This window comes from Erythranthe guttata, chromosome 12 (assembly GCF_056151865.1).
Source record: "Erythranthe guttata isolate IM_541 chromosome 12, IM_541, whole genome shotgun sequence".
NCBI classification, from domain to species: domain Eukaryota; kingdom Viridiplantae; phylum Streptophyta; class Magnoliopsida; order Lamiales; family Phrymaceae; genus Erythranthe; species Erythranthe guttata.
The window spans coordinates 12,699,360-12,720,782 of NC_142544.1; the positions used below are offsets into that span (position 1 = coordinate 12,699,360).

General features: G+C 33.1%; 2 protein-coding genes across 3 annotated transcripts; one reads left to right on the forward strand and one right to left on the reverse strand.

Annotated features, from left to right (window-relative positions):
• Nucleotides 1-1,873: 1,873 nt before the first annotated feature.
• LOC105954268 (2-oxoglutarate (2OG) and Fe(II)-dependent oxygenase superfamily protein) lies at nt 1,874-5,259 on the reverse strand. 2 transcript variants are annotated; one of them, XM_088826944.1, is made up of 8 exons: nt 5,139-5,259; nt 4,930-5,056; nt 4,739-4,814; nt 4,370-4,442; nt 3,850-3,945; nt 2,945-2,995; nt 2,208-2,594; nt 1,874-2,129 (listed from the first exon to the last, which is right to left on the reverse strand). In XM_088826944.1, exons 1-8 carry the CDS (start codon nt 5,190-5,192, stop codon nt 1,896-1,898), a joined length of 1,098 nt encoding a protein of 365 aa, XP_088683070.1. In that variant the 5' UTR covers nt 5,193-5,259; the 3' UTR covers nt 1,874-1,895. The 2 variants fall into 2 exon arrangements, with proteins under 2 accessions (XP_088683070.1, XP_088683069.1); XM_088826943.1 differs by having other exon boundaries at nt 1,874-2,594.
• A 6,407-nt stretch (nt 5,260-11,666) lies between these two features.
• Nucleotides 11,667-12,585, forward strand: LOC105954257 (putative calcium-binding protein CML25). The gene has a single exon (XM_012977930.2). The coding sequence runs from the start codon at nt 11,788-11,790 to the stop codon at nt 12,367-12,369; it is 582 nt and encodes a 193-aa protein (XP_012833384.2). The 5' UTR covers nt 11,667-11,787; the 3' UTR covers nt 12,370-12,585.
• Nucleotides 12,586-21,423: the final 8,838 nt, after the last annotated feature.

Genomic DNA, 21,423 nt, shown 5'->3' on the forward strand with positions numbered 1-21,423 from the left:
CCCTCTTATGAAACTTTTGTTTGTACATACGGAAACATCAATCGAGCATCGATTCTTGATAAATATGTGTGGATGAACATTAATCTATACTTATTTCTTGTTGGGTTGCAATGATTTAGGCTATTTGGAAAAAAATTGAGATTGAAATTGTTTTTTTTTTATTCTTCGTTGGTTCTGGAAATCGGTTTATACAGACCTATTTATTTAACAAAAATCGGTGTTCTGATGCCGATATTTGTTCACCAAATCGGCTATACAACTTCGATTTTACAAAAAAAAAATGGCGTTGTAATGTTGATTAATGATTACAAAATCGGGTTCTCCATCGTGAATGTTTGGTGTGTATTTGATAATTTCGGCGTGTAGGGTTTCTTGGTGGCTTTGTGAAGAAGAAGGAGGAAATTTTTAAGTCGTGAAATAATGAAAGAAGATTTCTGGGGTTATGTATTTTATTTGGTCTTGCACAAAGGAAATATATTTTTTATTTTTTTAATATTTTGTGTTTTTTATTTACTTTTGAATTTCATTAAGGGTAAATTAGTATTTTTATGTTGGAGGTCTTGAACTTATAAAAAAATGGACTTGCATATAACGGCCGCCTATAAAATAACGGATAAGAGAGAAATAAGGAGAAGAGACAAAAAGTTGGAGAAAAATATGGACAAAAAAGGGCATAATGGGCATTAACATAAGCATAGGGGGTCACACAATTCATAAAATATTAAATGGGTTTGTCTACAAATGGTCAATTATAAATTGGGCCCGTACTATATTATTTTACATAATGAGGGGGTTATCTCTATTTTTCCTAAAAAAAATTGTAATCAAAATCTTCTTTTAATTAATAAAAATTGTTTTTTTTTTGTGAACGAGAAATTCGATTATTAGGCGAAGTTCCCCAAATTCGTAAGAAGGATTAGACCTTCTTTACAAGCATAACCAACATGTATTAAAATCCCATGCGCAAGAGTATTACCGGATCTTTTAACAAAATAAAAAATACAATGCTGAAAATCCGATGCTAAAATTAAGCAGTCTTCCACATAGGCTCCGAATGATGATGTCGTAAAATCTTTGTCTCGTAGAGCTTTGAAGACCTAGAGATTGTCTCCTTCAATAACAATCGCTATCCAACTCTTCTCTTTTGCTAACTTAATCGCACGGAGGACAGCATGTGCTTCTCCATCGACCACCTTCAGGCATCCCGTCGTCTTTGTTGTACTCCACCCAAGCATTCTCCCCTACTATTTCTAACGACCAGCGAATTGAGTTGATTTTTTATTTAACTATTCCATCCAATAATAATAATATTATTATAAGAATTATAATAACAATTACTTTTAGTATTTGATTACATAATTGGTTATGAGTTAAACTTCAACTTGTTAATATATCCACGTTTCTGACACTCATGACACGTGACGGACACTTTATGTGTTATTTTGTAATTTTTAAAAAGTTAGAAATATGTTCGAATAACAAATTTCCAAATATTTATTTTACTTCTCCAAAAATTTACTTGATTTCATGATCAGTTGCAAATTAATAGTTGATAATAATATTTATTTTGAATATATTTGTGCAAAAATATATATAAATAAAAATTTAAATATGTTTATATAACATATTTATAACTACACCCCCATACTTCCAATATTTATATGTTTTTCAAGTTCTCGTATCCCCATGTCTGTTTCCCGGTCCCCCCTATCGCCATTTCGATGTCTGTGCAACATAGGTTATTAGTTAATGTAAAAAATACTTTAATTTTATTTAAAAAATAAGAATAAAAAGAAAATATATGGAATAGTATTCTTAAAATTAGAAAGATGGTTAACTTTTCAGTTGAAAGCAAAGAGCGGCTGTATGAAACTTAGAAAACTAAAACCATATTTTCAGACAAGATTGTTTACAGTGAAAATAGATTGATGTGTTCTCCAATGTGGTAAGCTCATCACCATTTCTTCTAGCAACCTAAAACTATACACTTCCCACTCAGAAACTACATCAGAAAATCTAAACTCGTCAAACGACATTTTCGAGCACTTGCCACTTATATCTCCAAAAATTGACTCGGCGAGTCGACGATCCTTCACAAGCAAAACTTTCATGCAATTCATTTTCTTTCGCTGCAATTCAGACAAAGGTACTATGTCAGTAGATGCTTTCTTTAGATCATCTGCCTTCCAATGGTGAAACTGCACCACCTGAAGTGCATGGAGTACGTTGACAAATTCCCGTTCGAGCAACTCATCTCCACACACCAAATATAACGGCTCCTCCAATAATTTCAAAAAGTTGGATGAATTTTGTTGCGTCGATAAATATAATTCTTCACCGGAGGGGAAAATATTGAATCCAAGAACATGTAATCTTGCAGAGCATATATCGAAACCCGACTCGAATTTTGAGGCTTCTTCGGGAGGAAACCAGTACATGTTATTTGATGCGAGCACGGGAAAGAAAGATTCCATTGAGTGTATAGGGGTGTTAAGGGAATAATCGGAGAGAGATGTTAGAAGTTTAGCATCCTCGTCATGCGATGAATTACGGGTGAACCACAACGTAAGGGTACTTCTTTCTCCTTTAAGGATCTGCCAAAAATAAATGCCCTTTTGTGTTAACGAATTAAAACATAAAAGAAACTTTTTATTAAACAACGTATCAAGTGTTCATTCCAGCAACCATTTTCAACCAAAACTACGACCAGATTTTACATGAATATCAGTAGTAATTAGTAAATTGTTTGACAATATTCCGGAAATTCCAAGTCTCATTCTGGCATTTTGTTTCTGGCAACAGATCAACGGGCCTTTTAGAACCCTATGAGGGGCAGCAAGCATTCTTTAAACATTATATAGTACGCTCATCTAAAATATACGGCATTAAGTTTTAAAACGGGAGGAAACATAACTTGCAAGAGAGAGAGAGAGAGAGAGGCTACCTCGCTAACCGAATGAATATTTCTGTCGTCTGCCGTGTATATTATAACATCCTGAAAATATGCAACATGGATAATTTGGAGAGAGTGAAAAAAGGCAGTGGAAATATCACAATTTTTTTTATAATTTTTTTTATAAGGGGTGTCCATCATTGTCATAGAAAGTTAATATAACAATCGGTATCTTCACGCCTCGTCACTTTCTTTTTTGCAAAACATGGACCCTAATCATATATATGTATGTATCATAAAAGACATAATATGATGAATTGACACTCGCATTCAACCGTAGCAAAAAGAATGATAGATCCTATTTGCAGGATAACTTATTTATAGGTGATCAGAAATAGTGAAATATGCAATTGAACACGGAACACAAACATTGCAATTGGCATCACCAAAGTCTACTTTAGCTGTGTTTGTAAGACTCCGCAAAATATAAAGGAATACTCATAAGAATGTTTTAGACTTCAAGATAAAATTTGAATGAAAATGATTTTGTAATATCAATAAGTTATAAACGAGTAACTCTTACATCAAAGTTTAACATCATCTAACATTAGAAAAATCGCATACCGAATTTTCGAAAGCACAGCCTCACAAAGTTACGAACTAATAGCTAACTATTTCTAAATGTCATGCAAAATTGTGAATATAGCCATCCACTGGTTGTAAATTGGTAATAACAGATTCAACCTCATAATTTACGTATTCAGCAAAGATAAACAATCATCTGCAATAGGGCCAACTAAACAAAAATTATAATTAGATTATCAGATCAAAAGCCCACAAAAGTTAAACTGCAGGTATACATCGATTCTGTTTACAGTGGAATTTGTGTCAGCAAGAAATTAACATTCGAAATAACAAGAAAAAAAGGGAGACAGTTTATTTGAAAAATAACTTACACCAGCCATGGGTGCAATGGTCAAGGGTTCCCCATCCTTGAAATGAAACAGACCTCCATTGAAATCCACCTCGTAACTGTTTAAGTAGCAAACTGCCTTTGACCAGGCAGACAAAAAAGACAGCTATTAGCTAGTTTTCAAGTTCACCGGATCGTGAAATGCAACAATTAATCTAATTTCATTCTCTTACATTGTAAAACCAAAAAAATTAGTATCACCCCTTTAAATAGGAGTATTACACTCTTATATTGTTATACAATTTTCTAATGTAGCTAAGGGTAAAATTAGCATTGTCAAAAAAAGAAATCCTCAACGTAATATATCGATAACTTTTCAGGGATTAGTATAACTAAATTATGAAAAAAGAACTATGTAAAAATGAAGTGAAAAAAGTTACCAATGTGTGTGTGTGTGTGTGTACAGTATAAGGAGAAAAATCCACTAAAAAAACCACGAAAAAGAAGACATATATGAACAAAAAAATTAGGATAAATAACAATTTAACATGCAAAGTAGATACCGCAAAATCCCGTTGTTTGAGATAATCTCTGTTATCGTCACTGTGCCATCCAATGCTAGCTCCCCTGCACCAGCTGATATGCAGATAGCACATCCAGACATGTTAGTCGGGATCGGGTTTTTAAGTCGTATAAACGTCAAATCAGGTTGCAAAATCATAGGATTTGAAATATCGTATGATAAACAAACATCATCATGTTAATTGAATGGAATAAAAGGAGCTCTGAAAATGACTGGGACCAACAATCAAGAACTCAAAGTAAATAGTTTCCCAAGGATGCTTCACCATCATCGAAACGAAACGAAAACAAAATTACCCTCCTCGAAATCGAATAGTTTCCGAGGATTTATTTCATCATTAAATATATACCTGATGAGTCCGGTGAACTCCACAAACAATTCGTACTCGCATCCGAAATGTTCCTCAACTTTCTCCTTCAACCTCTCTAGAAATCAACCAATTAATTAATTAGTAAAGGAAATTGATAAAATTAGTAAAAATTAAAATATAAAATTTTGGGGTTAAGAAAAAAAGAAGAAGAAGAAGAAGATGAGAAGAACCTCGGATGGGGATAATGGGCAAGATGAGATGGGCAGAGTTGGCGGCAATAAGATGAGGGAGAGTGGTGGAGAATACATTGGGTCTGTACCCAACTGTGCTACAGCTTTTGTGTATGAACTCCATTTCCTGTATTTATTTAAATATTCATCAAATGCATATGCATATACATATACATACATATATACATACAGTAAATGAATGGAGAAACCTTGCAGATTTCGGGTGAAAGGAAATTCCGAAGGATGAGACGCGGGTGCTCCATTTTCTTCTGCTTGAGCACCAAATTATGAAATTTTTAAACCATCGCCACTTTCAATTTCTCAACCCAAAAACACAAAGGGCCCCACTATTTGCAATACACTCTCGAGGAAAGCCAAATCGATGATTCCATCTCAAAATCCCGCTTGAAATTACTATTTTACCCCTACGAAATTACTATTTTTAATTTGATTGACGTTTTTTCAGGGGAAAAAGAAAAAAAAAACGCGCGGCTCGGATTGTACAAGTTGAATTTTTAATAGTATGTTGATAGATCCACTGGAGATTTTTTTTTTGATTTATATAATTATTCACTGTTGAATTTTGGCAAAAACACGACACACTATTATCCACAATGAGCAGAAAAAATTGACATGTAGATGTCCATTTTTACCTGGACAAATTTAAAAAATATTTTTCAATCTTTCTTGGGGATGATTGTAACGACCGCATCTAGTGGAGTTAATAATATGGAACTAGCGGTGAATTATGCAAATAAACTTACCAACTACAATATATTTGCAACCATAGAAGATTTAATCACATGGGTGTGCAAAGTGAGTTGGTGACTATGAATGATAATAGGGAGCGGCTAAAACAAATACCCTTTTTTTCTAACTTCAATACCACCAATATAAAAAAATAAAATAAATAGATAATAAATAGGTAATGACATTATTACCATTAACGAAAATCAATACTAACACACAAAATTTGTGTGGTATTGATTTTATTAAGGGTATTAACGTCATTACCTTTTTATTTTCTATTTTTTCTATTGGTGGTATTGAAGTGAGAAAGAAGCGGTATTTATTTTAGGTAAGTGTTGAGATACGAGTCCCATGAGCCAATGATAAACTCGAGTGATATTCGTGTTTTGCCGATTAAAATTTTATTAGCAAGCATAGATTAGATTCATGTAAAGCATAATTAAATCTAATCTAATTAATTTGGGATTCAGAAGAACATGGTAGGGACAATCCACTCCCAATTCTATAGTAAGAATTTCAAACAATCCTTTAACTACCTTTGATCTTCTATTGTATATACATGACTAAAAATATGGGCCCTGGAGGCGAGTGATTTCGCCTTTAGGTGCAAGGACTATAAATATGGGCTTATATAAAAAAAATACTAACTCTGTAAATAACAAAAATAAAGGGAAAAAAATCAGAATATTTTTTTCTAGAATTCAAAAATCACAAAGCTTAGAAACGCGCAACTGATGTTTCTTTTCTATGAAACCCAATATTTAAGAGTCTAAAAGGAATTATAGTAGGAAATGATTGAAGAAACAAATCTTTGTCATACTCTTACATAGTAGCGAAAGTTTGAGATCGAAAGAAACCAATTTTTGTTCAACTCTCTTTTATCTTATCTCTTGATATAAGAATCTAGCTACAAAGTGTTGGAGTAGGAGATGAGTTAAGAAAAAAAATACTTCATATCTACTATAGGGACCAATTTTTGCACTTAAAAATAAGTCAAAATTCATTCAACTTTCTTTCATCTTATCCTCTTGGTTTAGTTCTATTTTCTTAATTAATCGGAAAATTGAATTGGGCTATAATATAGATCAAATGAGAAAATATAATCCAGACAACTAAAAATCAATTAAATCCAAATTAAAAAAAAAACAAATCATTTAATTAGTCATTAAATAACTATTTATTTTCCATTATCAAATAATTATTGAACTTTTACTCAAAAAAAAAAATAATTATTGAACTCCAATTCAAATTCTCAAATATTATATTTGACCACAGGTTCATCATTACTTAGATTCTCCTAACATTAAGATATTCCAATACCCACCAAATTGTTTATTCACTCCTAAATAAATTAAAGGATATATTTTCTCAAGACTTACCCACTTAACTTATTTGAGCGTTCCGGACACAAAATCCACTTGGCCAAGTTTTAGGCCTAAATAAAATCCATAACCTGCTCAATGGTTATGCATCAATCTCATATTTCAGATATGTGAATTCCTTTTGATAATTATTTTTTACCTATTATTTCTTAGTGTATCAACCCAATGTAGGAGTTCACTTGAAATATGTACTTCAATTATCTAGGGATTAAGAGAGTGTTTAGTATACCATAAACTAGAAATAATGCAGTTTCATAAACAATGATGAAACAATTATTTCACTTTTTTCAATCCTACACATGCGAGTGTGCTAACACAATATGTTAAAATAATAACTACAAAATAATATTCTATGTTTACTGTTATCAAGACTAATCACTTAAATATTGTGCTACAATCTTTTTCGATGGTTAGTCCAGTTCCATCTAGATTGTGAGCAATTAATTTTTATATTCTAAAAGAACTTTCGAAATGATTTTCTGTGTGTTATATCCAGATCATCACATCATTTGAATACTATTAGAATATTGGACTCGTGTAAGTAATTAATTTGCAACAATCAATATTTGTTAAAAGCATTTAAACAACCACATGCACATTCTCATAAATGACTAAAATAAATAAACTTTATTAATAGTAATCTTATTTAGATAGATAAAAGCGAAATTTTTTATACCAATCCATATAATAGTGATCTTCCCATCGCTCAAAACACCGGTCGTTGAACAGAGTAAATATGGACTGAGCAAATATTAAAATATTTGAAGTCATAAAGTGAAAGTCTCAACCACACTGAGTTTGTGTTCCGTGGTTTTATACTAATTGTCTCTGGAAATCAGAGCCTGCAAGGACTTATATCTAGCTCCCCAAAATATGCTATAACCACATCCATAAATTACATAGCCAATTCATCAGATATAACTGGAGTGACTAAGTATGCAAGTGTAATAACATTCATCAGAGAATATATCTTTCTAAAGTTAACCACATGATGCTGAGTACATCCGTGTGCTATGAGATGGTGTCTTCTAGCTCACAATCTCATTTTTCTCATAAATTCTCGTGCCATGAGATAGCTCCATTCTCATTTTTCTGATGTATAATTTATTTGGAAGAACCTCAGTTATATCGCATGGGTAAATTTCTAGGATGCGCAGGAACATCAACCTAAACAGTGTTCTTTTGCTCAACGAATCAAACTCAACCCGGATTGATTGTTCTTATTTTGGTCCATCGTCCATTTATTTACATTTATCAATTGATCGAGGTTTTATCTCATCACTCGGTAAAAGTTCAGTAACTATTGTGCAAGAAAATATTTCATCGATGATCATTTCATCCCACTATTACATCTCATTCATGTATGAATAACTATCCGACATTTTTCCGATGCGTTACTCAACTTTGTCATCAGGATGGATCCGCAATCCAAAATTTTCATGAAATAGAGCGGATGGAATCTTATTAGCACTAGTGCTAATCAAATTCAATTGTTAGTATACACCCACTTCCGTGGATGAGAATCATTTAATCTAATTAATCTCCCATATTTTGGGCAGGAAGACAAAATCGATTAGTAGGGATTGAGGTCCTACCCATAATTTGTGCTTCTCGGAAATCTGATTTTCTACTATTTGCAGATTTTTTTGTTCGTCCCACACAACTTCATGTTGTTCTTCTTATGTGGACGTTTTATGCAAATCTATTAGTTCTCTTGCACGATTTTGCACATTTCTTCAGAAATGTTAGTGTGGACATTCCTTGCATGGATCTATTTCCAATTTCCTTTTGGAGAGGGAGGTTTTGTGAGACACGATCGTCCCACACGAGTTCATGCCATTCTACAGGAATGTTAGTGTGGACGAGAAGAGGTCATTGTGAGACACAAGTGTTTGTCCCACACGACTTCACGTCATTCTTAAAAAACGTTAATATGGATGTTTGGGCCGTTCCAAATGACTCCGACTTGCCAATTCAATTTTAGATATGACAGTTCGCAATGATTTTTTCATTTTTCACAACAATCAACAAAATTTAAGTTTAAACTATTTTGGATATTGGTATGTATCTCCATAAGAATGTCTTCAGCCAAGGGCAACTATACATTACACCGTCTATAATTAAGAATACATGTATCGTTAAGATATTTCATCAAGTTGAAACCGGGTGAACTATCCAATGTTACTTGCAATAGTGTGTACAAGGAAGTATTTCATCAAATATGAAGGTACATACCATTAATATTTTTATTAGTATTTGATTTAACATATCTTGGCTATTTATGTGCACACAAATTATGCATCGACAAATTTATTTTCGCTATATGATTTTGCTTAATAGTGCATTTTGCAAATTTTATTTAGAAGGTACATTACGACACATCTTCCTTAGTTAATTTTTTTTAACTATTATGATGGAAATGAAAATGTGCAAGTTACTTTCAATTTATGGTCGATGTTTAAGAAATTTCACGGTTTGCTTTAGAAAGTATTATTTGAAATCATAATATATATGTGATTGAAATGATCGCTTAAAGTTATTTTTTTGAACATTGTGCGTCGATTATGTTTTGTATTTTTTCTGTTTCATAAACATTACAACATGGTCGACAACAAGAGTTCATATATTCTTTTTTTAGTCGATCATATAATAATTCATCTCCATTTGAAAAGGGAATCATGTGCATCGCACGAATGAAAACTAGGCTTATATAAATTTCAATATAGCGATATAAGGACATTTATGATATTTTATGAAAGTAATTTAAAATTTATAGCTTATTTTTCAAACACATAAGTTTGTAAAGTTATTACTTAATCTTAATTTCAATAACATTTGCAAACACCCTCGATTTTTAGAAACAAATAGTTAATTCAGACGTCACTCATAGTCATCAACTGCTACTTCTCAAAAGAATTTCCAAACACCAACACAATCTTATAACATCTTACGTTATAATTGATTTAATCATTTGCAATTTACTGCTATATTAATTTCCGCCTATGATAATTTTTCCTCATTTAACTTTCTACTTTCAATATACACTTTCCATTATTTTTGAAGAGACTGATAATTATAATCGGTAAATAATGTAAATTATTGTTGTTTGCATGAAGACATAAATTAAATGTGTTTTGTATTTAATGATTATGAAATTCTTCAATATTTCTATTGTTCATCAATATTAGTTCATCTTATCTTTATTGTTTTAGAAACAAGTTCATCTTATCTACATACAAAGGTCAAATATAAACTTTGCATTGTAGATCATATATTCCAGTTTCAATAAATGTATGGAGAAGTAATTAAATATTTATTTCCAATATTTAGTAGTAATAAATGCCATGAAAGAAACTCAACTTAGTATATAAATAAGAGCTTTCTTTCCACCATAGTCATCATCCTTAAACACTAATTCACTTTGTGCTTTGTTTATCTTTCCATTTCTCATCAAGATGAAAAACTCCAATCATTTCGCCATGACTGCCGTCTTTATGCTAATGCTGCTTCTCATCAACGTTTCTGCTCAGTCAAGTAATAATTGATCATATATATATATATATATATATATATATATATATATATATATATATATATATATATATATATATGTAATTTTTTAATATAATTGAATAAGCTAATCGGTCTTATTGGATATTAATTAACATTCTTGATATATGTTCTTACATGTTAATTAGATGTGGATGGAGAAACTGCTGACTATTTAAAGATTGAAGAAAAAAAAAGGTGCAATTATGAGAGCAAAAAGTTCTGGGGAATATGTTTAAGTGACAGCAAATGTGGAGAGGTTTGCACCAAAGAGGGATTCGAAGGCGGTGATTGTAAAGGTCTGCGTCGTCGATGCTATTGCTTCAACAATTGCTGATTCACAATCAACAGGATTGCTTTACATAAATACTTCACCTGCAACATTGTATTCACTTATGATATATATGTAATGTTTTATAAATAAATTCGAAGATTTGAAATATTTTTGAGCAATTATACTTTTTTAATCTGAAGGTGAGTATTGATGCATACAAAGACGTAGTGCTCATTGTTTTTTTACGTACTAAAAAGACACACATAAAGAACAAAGTGAATTAATTTGAAGATAAATAAAAGGTATATATCGAATCCAACACCTATACCACTTTCATTGATCAATCGACACTCTTAAGTTCAACGTCGACACGGACCAGAAACAATTCATGTGGATTTTTTTCAGAAGTAATGTTCAAATTTCGCTTCGGATTTCAAAATTTTTGTAATGTATAAGTATATTCTGATTGCAAAAGTTTAAATTCCGGCCTTTTGAAATCATAAAACTTTTGAAAATATTGAAACGTTTCAGAACTAGAAAGATGAATGCGCGTACACATGTCTTGTTAATTTTATTTATTTATTTCTCGTATATATATTTCCGTTCCTATATTTATCCTAAAATTATATTATAAATTTAAAATATTTAATAAATATCTATGTTTAAATTTCAACTCCTATAAATATCATTGAATTCTATCTTGTAAGTTGGAAGATTTTGCGGTGGATTCCTGTTATAACTCCTATATATAACAATAGTTTTGTTGGCTAATAATATACATCCATCATAATTTCATATTAAATTTCCGCCGCTACTGCAAATTCGATTACACAACCCATATAATAATACCCTAAAAAAAACTTCCTTACCCATCATTCCGAAAAACATTTTTTTTTTCAAAAAATGGGGCTCAAAGAATTGTTCAATCGGAAGAAAAAACAGCGCCTCGGCCTAGGGGTTCCATCTCCCAATCAACCGACACCCATAAACTCTAGATCGCCATCTCTAAACTCATCGTCACGGGCACAGATCGAGGAGGAGCTGGAGCAGGTTTTCAAGAAATTCGACGTCAATGGCGACGGAAAGATCTCTGCCGCGGAGTTGGGGTCGATCATGGGCAGCCTGGGCCACCCCGCCACGGAGGAGGAGCTCCAAATAATGATCCGAGAGGTGGATGCCGATGGCGACGGTTTTATTGATTTGAAGGAATTCGTGGAATTGAACACAAAAGACATAGATTACGATGAGGTGTTGGAAAATCTGAAAGATGCGTTTGAGGTGTTTGATATTGACAAGAATGGGGCAATTTCTGCGGAGGAGTTGCAGGATGTGCTGCAGAGCCTGGGAGAGGAATGCACATTAGCTGAGTGCAGGAAGATGATAAGTGGTGTGGATTCCGACGGAAATGGGACTATCAGTTTTGATGAGTTTAAAGTTATGATGATGATGGGCTCGCGTTTTGATTCTAAGGAAACCCAAGCCTGATTCTAAGGAAACCTAAGCCTGATTCATTTTTGAACGAAAAGAAAAAGTAAAAGAAAATAAATTCTTTTCCCAAGACACAAGAATGACATTAGGATTTACTATATCATTTAGTAAATTATTTTCTTTTCTTTTTTTGTGTGTCGTTTGTAAGGTTCTTAATTTAATTGTAATGTTCTTCACTTAATTTTGTTTAAGTAAGATCTTAATTTTTTTCCCACGTATACATGTATTATGATAAGGATATATAATCACAATCATCCATACCTCACCTATGTTGTGAAATCTGAGAGGAATAATGAAAGATGGTCTCAAAATTCCTCAACCTTCTAAATTAAAAGTTTTAACCATTCATTACAAACTGATATTAAACTTAAATGGTGATGATCATCTTGATCTAATAACTAAGTGATGTTCGACTAAGTATTTCTACATATCTATAATTGGGCCATCTTTCGTTGAGTTTGCTTGTTGGATGAATTAACTTAGCCCCCTTGGATCCATGGAAAATGGGCGGTATGTGACAACACATAAACTAAGCCGGGGCTTGATCCAACGGAAACCTTGTCGACACTCAACTGCTAAGTTGCCTAGATAAGCAGGTAGGTGTATGTAGAATAATAACAGTTCTAGGAATTCAAGCAATGAGAAATAGGACGTACGTAGAAATATGAGCTACATGGGTTATTTGTAGTTTAATTAGTAGAATCTTTATCACTGAGTAACTCTAAGTTGGATGAGGAACCCCAATGGATTTATACTATTAAATTAATGGGATTTACACGTTAACTTAATTATTTACAGATGAATAACATATTAGGTCCTCTTTGGTGGCCCAATATAGAGAGTAATTGGTGGATTTAATGGAGCGTTCCAAACATTTATATCATTAGAAGACCCTACTTTCGATCGAGGCTCGCGTAGCGAAAATTAACCGAGAGTAGATTTTTTTATCGACTTGAGAACACATTTGTCGTGTCAAATAAAAGACTACAAAAACAGAAGCCCATGGATAGAAAAGACTACATCTTGGCTTCGTACCGATCAATTACAACAAAAAAAGATTACAAGTTAAGGTGGACCATGACATATTGTAATCCTATTCTTATACCGTTAGCAATTGAAGTTGTAGAGCCCATGGATGGACGCGCAATCCGTAAGGCTTTGGATTGGACATACCATTTTTAAGAAGCAAAGTCTGGCTGGAGACATAAAACTTAGCGCTTCCCGGGGGGCAACTCGAGCATTTATCATTTTTTTTTTCTTTATGTTTTCATTTTTTAGGATTTTGGTAAGCATGCAAACTACTAATTTAATCTTGTTTGAATTTTTAGGTCAAAAAACACGCACTGAAAGACCAGACAGCCGTCTGAAAATCAAGCCAAAACTCCAGACGACCGTCCCAGATGATCAATAGAGACTGTGCACCTATGCAAGTTGAGACGGTCATCCCAAAAACAGTGCAAAAGTTGAGATGGTCGTCACAAAAATAGTGCAAAAAGTTGAGACGTTAGTCCGAAATCACCCCTTAAAAAAAGATTTTGTTTTTCTTCAGAAAATTAAAAAAAAATTTGCTTGAAAGACGAATGATGGAGGAGTGCAACCCGCGAAAGACAAATATTGAAATAAAAGCTCGAACCATACCTCAAGAAAAAAAGTGAAGACTTTTGAACTCTTGAGAATCGAGTAGGGTAATAAATCGTTAGAGGTTATTAAACTATTAAAAAAATCTTCAAATCTCGGCGAAAACACCTCGATGCAAGAAAAATAAAATATAAGCATCTTGCTTAGTGCAACTCTTTATTCAATAATGAGAAGACCGAAATGAGAAAAGTAGCCACTTATACACATATTTCCTACCTTGCACCAAAGAGCCCAGCAATTGAAATTCAAAAACTCCCAATGATCACTATAGCTCAATTATTCGATATTAGAGGAGTAGAGAAATTCGGTGAGTTTTAGGTGTCTAACATTATTATATAAGTATTTTTTTTTCCCTATTTTTAGATTACAAATATTGGATGCTTGAAGCGATTATATGATTTTTGGTTCTTGGCAGTGGTAAGCAATTAAGTGTTTATGATTTTAACCTTGTGAATTTTCTAGAAGTGTCATGACAATTGCAAGTTCTGAAAACGTGAAGTTGATCATATTAATCTATGTGATGGGATGCATTTATTGATTTGTTGCTTTGCAAGTTGCTAGATATTGCTTGAGGAACAACAAAAGTTCAAGTTTGGGGGTGTGTTGAGTGTAGATTTTAAACTCAATACGTTTACTTTACGTGGATCTTTTATTTACATTTAATTTTATTTGTGCTTTAATTGATAGGTTTTGTGTTTTATAGGTCAAATACGAGAATTGGGTGACCCTGAAAGAAAAATGAGCAAAAAGAAAGGAAAAAAATTGCATTAAAAGAAATAAAATTGAATTGGAAGAAGGAATCACGCATCAACTTTGGCAGTGTCCACAATTTCGACCATATCTTCCTCACCGAACTCCAAATCACTTGATTCTACCGGCATTGGAAAGCTAACTTAAAGGGCTACAATTTGTTTCTCATGCAATATTCCAAAATTCGGACTCCAACATGGTCTAAATCGGATTCAAAACTGAACGAAGTTCGGACGGGCGTCCTATTTTTTTACTAAAATCTGGGACGATCATTATGTGATGCAAAAGTGGACAGTAAACTACAAAAATTGAGACAACCGTCCCAAAATGACCTGAAATATCAATGATCGTCCGAGACCCCGATTATGCACAATTTAGAAATTTTAATTGCACAAGGAAACTCTTTCCTTTTGATCAAGTCTTAACCACTATATAAACACAATTCAATGGGATCCAAGCACGAAAATTTACACCATAAAACGCGAAGAACGAAGATGAAGACTCAAGCATAGTTTTTCTTTTTTTTTTAATGAATTCTATTTTGTTTATCATAAGAATTACGAGATGCAAAGATTTTAGTTTCTGGGATTTTATTCGAACCCTACGTGGGATATGTGAACCCAATTCTATGATTTTATGCGAATTGTAATTTCGAATTTCTTCTTCTACTTGTTTTATTAAGTGCATGAAACTGACACTTTATGTGATGTGATTGGCAATCAACAATTTCAAAGGTTTTCGATTCAAATTTTAAAGTGGTCCAGATTAGATTTGAGAGGCTTTAGCCACAAAGATATCAATCTTGGAATGTTCTAATTGATGCAATCACATATTTTAAGACTTTGGAAGGTCCAACATTTGCACAATAAAACATGCACACGTTTTTAGGAGTTTGGAGGGCTCTTTATTAATGCATTTCGGCCTTGGAAGAACAAGACAATGATTTAAAAGCTTTCCTATTTTAGATTCAATAAATGTTAATTACATTGGTTGATTGTGGCTGATTAGATTAGTTGAATAATGATTTCATGATCTTAGTTTATTTCCATATATTAGAGAGCATTGACTCCTATATAAAGGGATCAACTTATATAAATAAACACACAACACTGTATTGAAATAATTTTGAATAAGAGTATGTGTCGTCGGTTCTTCAAAAACCATTTTTTTTACGACACAATAACAGAAAATAAAAATGTAAAGACTATTATTGATTTTTTTAGCCAACAACTCGAATCGTGAAAAACATAGTTCATTTCTAACTTACCACCCAAACCTCTGACTATTATACCCCTCAGAATAGTGTGCTCATGCGTAGTCGGGGAAAAGATTCGAAAGGCTCTTAAAACAAGTTGCAGAAATGCAGTTGGAAGGTTCATCTATTAATTGCCGGTTATCCGCCACTTTAATTTTATAATCAACTAGCAAGTCTACTAATTCATTAACTGCTCTGCTTCAATAGAATCCGGAAATGCAACTTACATTCGATCCTATATGAAATGCATGTGACAAACATAACACCAATACGAAAATTGAAATACACAAATGAAACTAAATTATATGATATGCATGCAAAGACCAAAAACAAAATAAGCTAAACTCACCCCCAAACTTAAATCATGCATTGCCCTCAATGCGAAAAATAAAAGATATGAGAAAGAAATACGCCCTGAACAGTCGTGCCGCATATTGATCAGTGTTCTATGGTTGCAAGTGTGTTCTTTGGTTGCACGGGGTGCCGTGGATTATTACCGAGGGCGACTTGCCGGAGTTGTCTAGACTTTCCAAATTTTTACTCTTCTTTCCTTGGAGACGAGATACCGGCAAAAATCAAGAAAAACGGATGAAATTTAGCTTTAAACCAAAAAAAATGACAAAAACAAAGAAAATAAATGACGAGAAATAAATAATGGATTGCCTCCCATTCAGCGCATGTTTTACTATCGACGGCTCGACACAATTTGGACGGATTATGTCCAATCCAAAGCCTTGTAGATTGCACATCCATCCATCAATCTTGATACATACTTTGCAATCATATCAATGACTAGATTGCAATCACATAGTGCCCATCCCATGGAACTTCTCGTTTGCTTTGGAAATCAGTCAATTGGAGACTAGGATGGGTTGCTTGCCTACCGATCTCTCAAACTCGTATACAAGATATTCAAGCTTTGGAGTAAGCTCTACCTCGAATTTGATACTCATCTCCTCGCTCACACTCAAATATGGAGTTACAATGTGGATAGGATTTTCTTCGTCAAGTTCCTCTACCATCATTTTCATCCCACTCTCAGCACACGCAACAGTATCTACAGAACCGGGATGAATAATTCCCTCAAGGTCTCAGCCTCATTGTTCGTACGAAAATTTGTAAATACCTCGTTGTGTTCATATTGGATGGTTGGATATGGTTCGGGACTGTGACATCTCTGAAAATTTTCAAAAATATTTGCCAGAAAGTGGAGTTCGTCTTGTAAATAGCACAAATGCTCATTTGTCCGTCCAATTCCATTTTCTGGGTTAAACCTTCGATGTCTTTAAATATCCTCCAACTCTTGTCGAAAGCTTTGGACTGAAGCTCGTAAAGAGAGAGATCATAAAACGATGCCATCAATGTATACAAATCTGCGAAAGTAAATCAAAACAAAAAAACAAAAACAAAAAAAAAAGAAAAAGAAAAATATGTCTAAAGTAAAGCAAGGATAGTTGGTAACGATATTAGTAAATTCAAGATTAACTAACTCACTGGCAACGACGCCAAAAAATTGATAAGTGTAAAACCTACGTATGAAAAACCGCAAGTGTACAGAATCGTGTTTTGTAGAATAATGAATTCCAGATATCGATCCACAGGGAATTAAGTTCCTAAATTTACCAAGTACCATAATTATACTATCCTAAACTTTATCTAGACGATCAAGAATGGATGGGAGAAATGAAATTAAAAAGAAACAATAAATAAAAACAACGGTCCGCCAGGACAAGCGAGGAATTCCCATGTGTGATGGCTTCTAGTGTAAAATTCACCAGTGTACTATCGATAAAGATCTACAAATCCGAATCTAATGTCAATTATATATTCGGTAACCCAGATACTAAATGCTCTAACCCCCGTCTCCAGTGTAGTTAGAGTCTACCCACAGGTCTGACGTCTCCGTTTAGAACCTGATATTAAGATAGCATTTAGGTCAAGTCCTTAAGGGCTACCCGAGGTGCATCACATTTCCGTTTCCACAACCCGAGCTATGTTTTCCTAAAATCAAACGAGAAATCCTCTCTCGAGTTCATTCCCATTTACAATCAATTCAACTGTTGGCCAAACAATCAAAAGCATTTAATACGGGAAAACATAAACAGAATCAAAGAACGACAAATAAATCACGGATTTGGAAATCAAAATAAATATATACAAGGTTTCATTTCCCTAAAAGAAAATGCTCAGTTCATTACAAATATAGCATCAAAATGAAGAACTCAATTGGAGGTCATGTGAGAGAGTTATGCGTCAATTACCGAACACTGCCATAGTTCCCTAGCGTGCACTTTTGTACGTGTTTGGTTTGGTTCTCGACTTCACTTCCAAAATCGTTTCGAATCGGCAGAAATAGCTTATCTTTACCTAAAATAGAAATACAAAAAGAAAAACATAATATGTACAAATAAAGCCGAAAACTTGGACGAACGAAGACCAAAACTTGAAGATTCGATAAGTAAAAATCGTGCAAAACGAACACTTATCAGTTGCACGAGCTGAAGACTTGGGGAGGAAGCAACTTTGGAGAATATAAAATGAGGAGTTGTTGGTTGTAATTAGGGTAGATGAGAGAGAGAGAGAGAGAGAGAGAGAGAGAGAGAGAGAGAGAGAGAGAGAGAGAGAGAGAGAGAGAGAGAGAGAGAGCGCGTGTAAGATAGAGGAGAGGAAAACAACTAAGAGTGAGAGAGAGAGAGGGGTTCTGTACATATTTGTTCTAAGGAAATCTCAGTTGTTCGATTCATTCAATGGTTTTGTAAACCCTTGTTTTTACAAAGTGAATAAAGATCTTGTTCATCAAATCCTTAAGCTTCTTTTAATTTCCAGATTTATTCTCATGCAATAAATTCATGTAGAATTAGGGCATAATTACGGTTCTCTTATTACTTGTATTCTTTGTGTATGATCTGTGTGTGTGATCTAAAAGGGGAATTTGTCTGCTGATTTGAGATTGTTCACAACAATTGGCGCCGTTTGTGGGAAGGAACTGAGAATCAATGGGGTCAGCCAAATTCTATATAGAAATTTTTTCTGGAAACAATGACTTTGGGTTATGGAGGTTGAAGATGTGTGCTATTCTTGTTCAACAATGCCCGATTGATGCTTTAGATGGAATGAAGGGCTTGCCAGATTCTCTGAGCAAAAAGGAGAAGAGTGACATCATGAATAAAACACACTGTTCCGTAATCTTAAGCCTTGGAGATAAGGCTTTGAGAGAGTTGCAAGAGAAGGCACTGCACATGAAGTATGGTTGAAGCTTGAGCAATTTTACATGACAAAGTCTGTGGCAAATAGAGTATATTTAAAGCAAAGGTTGTATTCATTCAGGATGACAGAAGACAAGTCTATCACAAAGCAATTGGATGAGTTCAACAAGATAATTGATGATCTTGAGAATATAGAGATCAATTCCTTAAAGTTATTAAAACTTCAAGGATGCCATATAGACCAATCATCACCTTGGAGAAGCTTCTTTCTACAGGTAAAGCTAAAGAACTACAAAAGAACATAGATGGACAAGTACCAGTAAATGGAGAAGGGCTGTTTGTCAAATGAAGAGTTGATATGAATGTGTTCAAGGGAAGAAGAATGACTTCAGCAACAAATTCAAGAAAGACAAGAAACCACAACAAAGCAAGGGTCCATTTAAGTGTTTCCACTGCCAAAAAGAAGGACACTACATAAAATATTGTCCTGATAAGAAATGAAGGGACAAAGAAAAGTTCAGGGATCTAGGAGACGCACACTATGCCACTAGAGAATTTGACTACTCGGAAGCTTCAACAATCACATAAATACACATGCACAAGGAAAGATTGGGTTCTTGACTCAGGATGTTCATTCCAGATGACTGATTGTAAGGATTGGTTTGAAACGATTGAGTATTGCATGGTAATGTATTCCTTGGAAACAATCAAGCTTGTAGAGTGCAAGGATTGAGAACTGTAAGGTTGAGAATGTTTAATGGAGTATAGAGATTTTAGATGTATGATAGAAGTAAGGTTTGTTCTTGAACTAAGAAGAAATCTTATATTTACTCAAACATTAATATTGTTGTTAACACATTAATTTAGGAAGAAAACAAAATTACAAAAAAAAAAAAAGTCGACGCTAGAGACTGGCGGTGGCGGTCAAAATTGGGGTGAAAATTGGAATAAGCGCCAAAATTGGTTAATTGGTGATATTGGCCTAAATTGGGATGTAAAATTATGAAATTGGAGTTGAATTAGAGTTTCAAGAAGATGGGAGTAATTTTGGTATATATGAAAGAGTTTTCCTTATTAGCAAATAAATTTAAATAAATGTGGATATATTTGAAAGACAAAAAAATAGGATGTCTCTTTTTCAATTAACTGCCTTTATTATGGGCCTATTTGTCATTTTCGCATTAAAAATTGTTTGAAACTCGGCTCAGGTGGGTAATGAATTAAACTATGACTAGTACTTCACCCACACGTTGCACGGAGGACAGTTTCAAGATGAGAAAAACAATACTATGTAAGTGACTATCTTTTTGTAACAAATCTAATTTAAGTAAAACAAAATGAAAGGAAATCAAAGAAAGGTAACCTTTATCAAATAATCCCAAGTTGTAACATATAGAATACAATTAAATATTAAAAAGAAGAAACACGAAGAGCAAAACTCGATATGAAAATTAATGAAATCATTTAAAACATATGGTACAACTATTCCATGGAATACAATGTACCACACCATACGAATATTATGCAAAATTACTGACGTAACAACAAACGCGGCAGCAGAGAAGTCGCGCAATTGCTATTCAAATAACCTGCAAGTTTGTCATTAACGACGTCCAATCAGTCATGTACAATACCGAAACAACAATACTACTTCTAAAAAAATCTAAATTGATAAGACTTATACACCACTACCATGACTGAACGATGTGTTGAACAAGAAAGGAAGAACACCATATATCACTAAACTAATATTAATACTAATACAAATACTAATAGTAATACAAATACTAATACTAATACTAATACTAATACTAATACTTACTAATACTAATACTTACTAATACTAATACTAATACTGATATTGAAACTGGTACTGGTACTGATACTGATACATGCACTTATACCAATAATATTACTAATACTACTATAAATACTAATACTAATACTAATATTGATATTAATACTAATACTAATACTAATACTTATACTAATACTAATGCTAATACAAATACTAATACTAATATTTATATGATAATAGTATTATTAATACTAATACTAATACTAATACTAATACTAATACTAATACTAATACTAATACTAATACTAATACTAATACTAATGCTAATGCTAATCCTAATACTAATATTAATACTAATACTAATACTAATACTAATACTAATACTAATACTAATACTAATACTA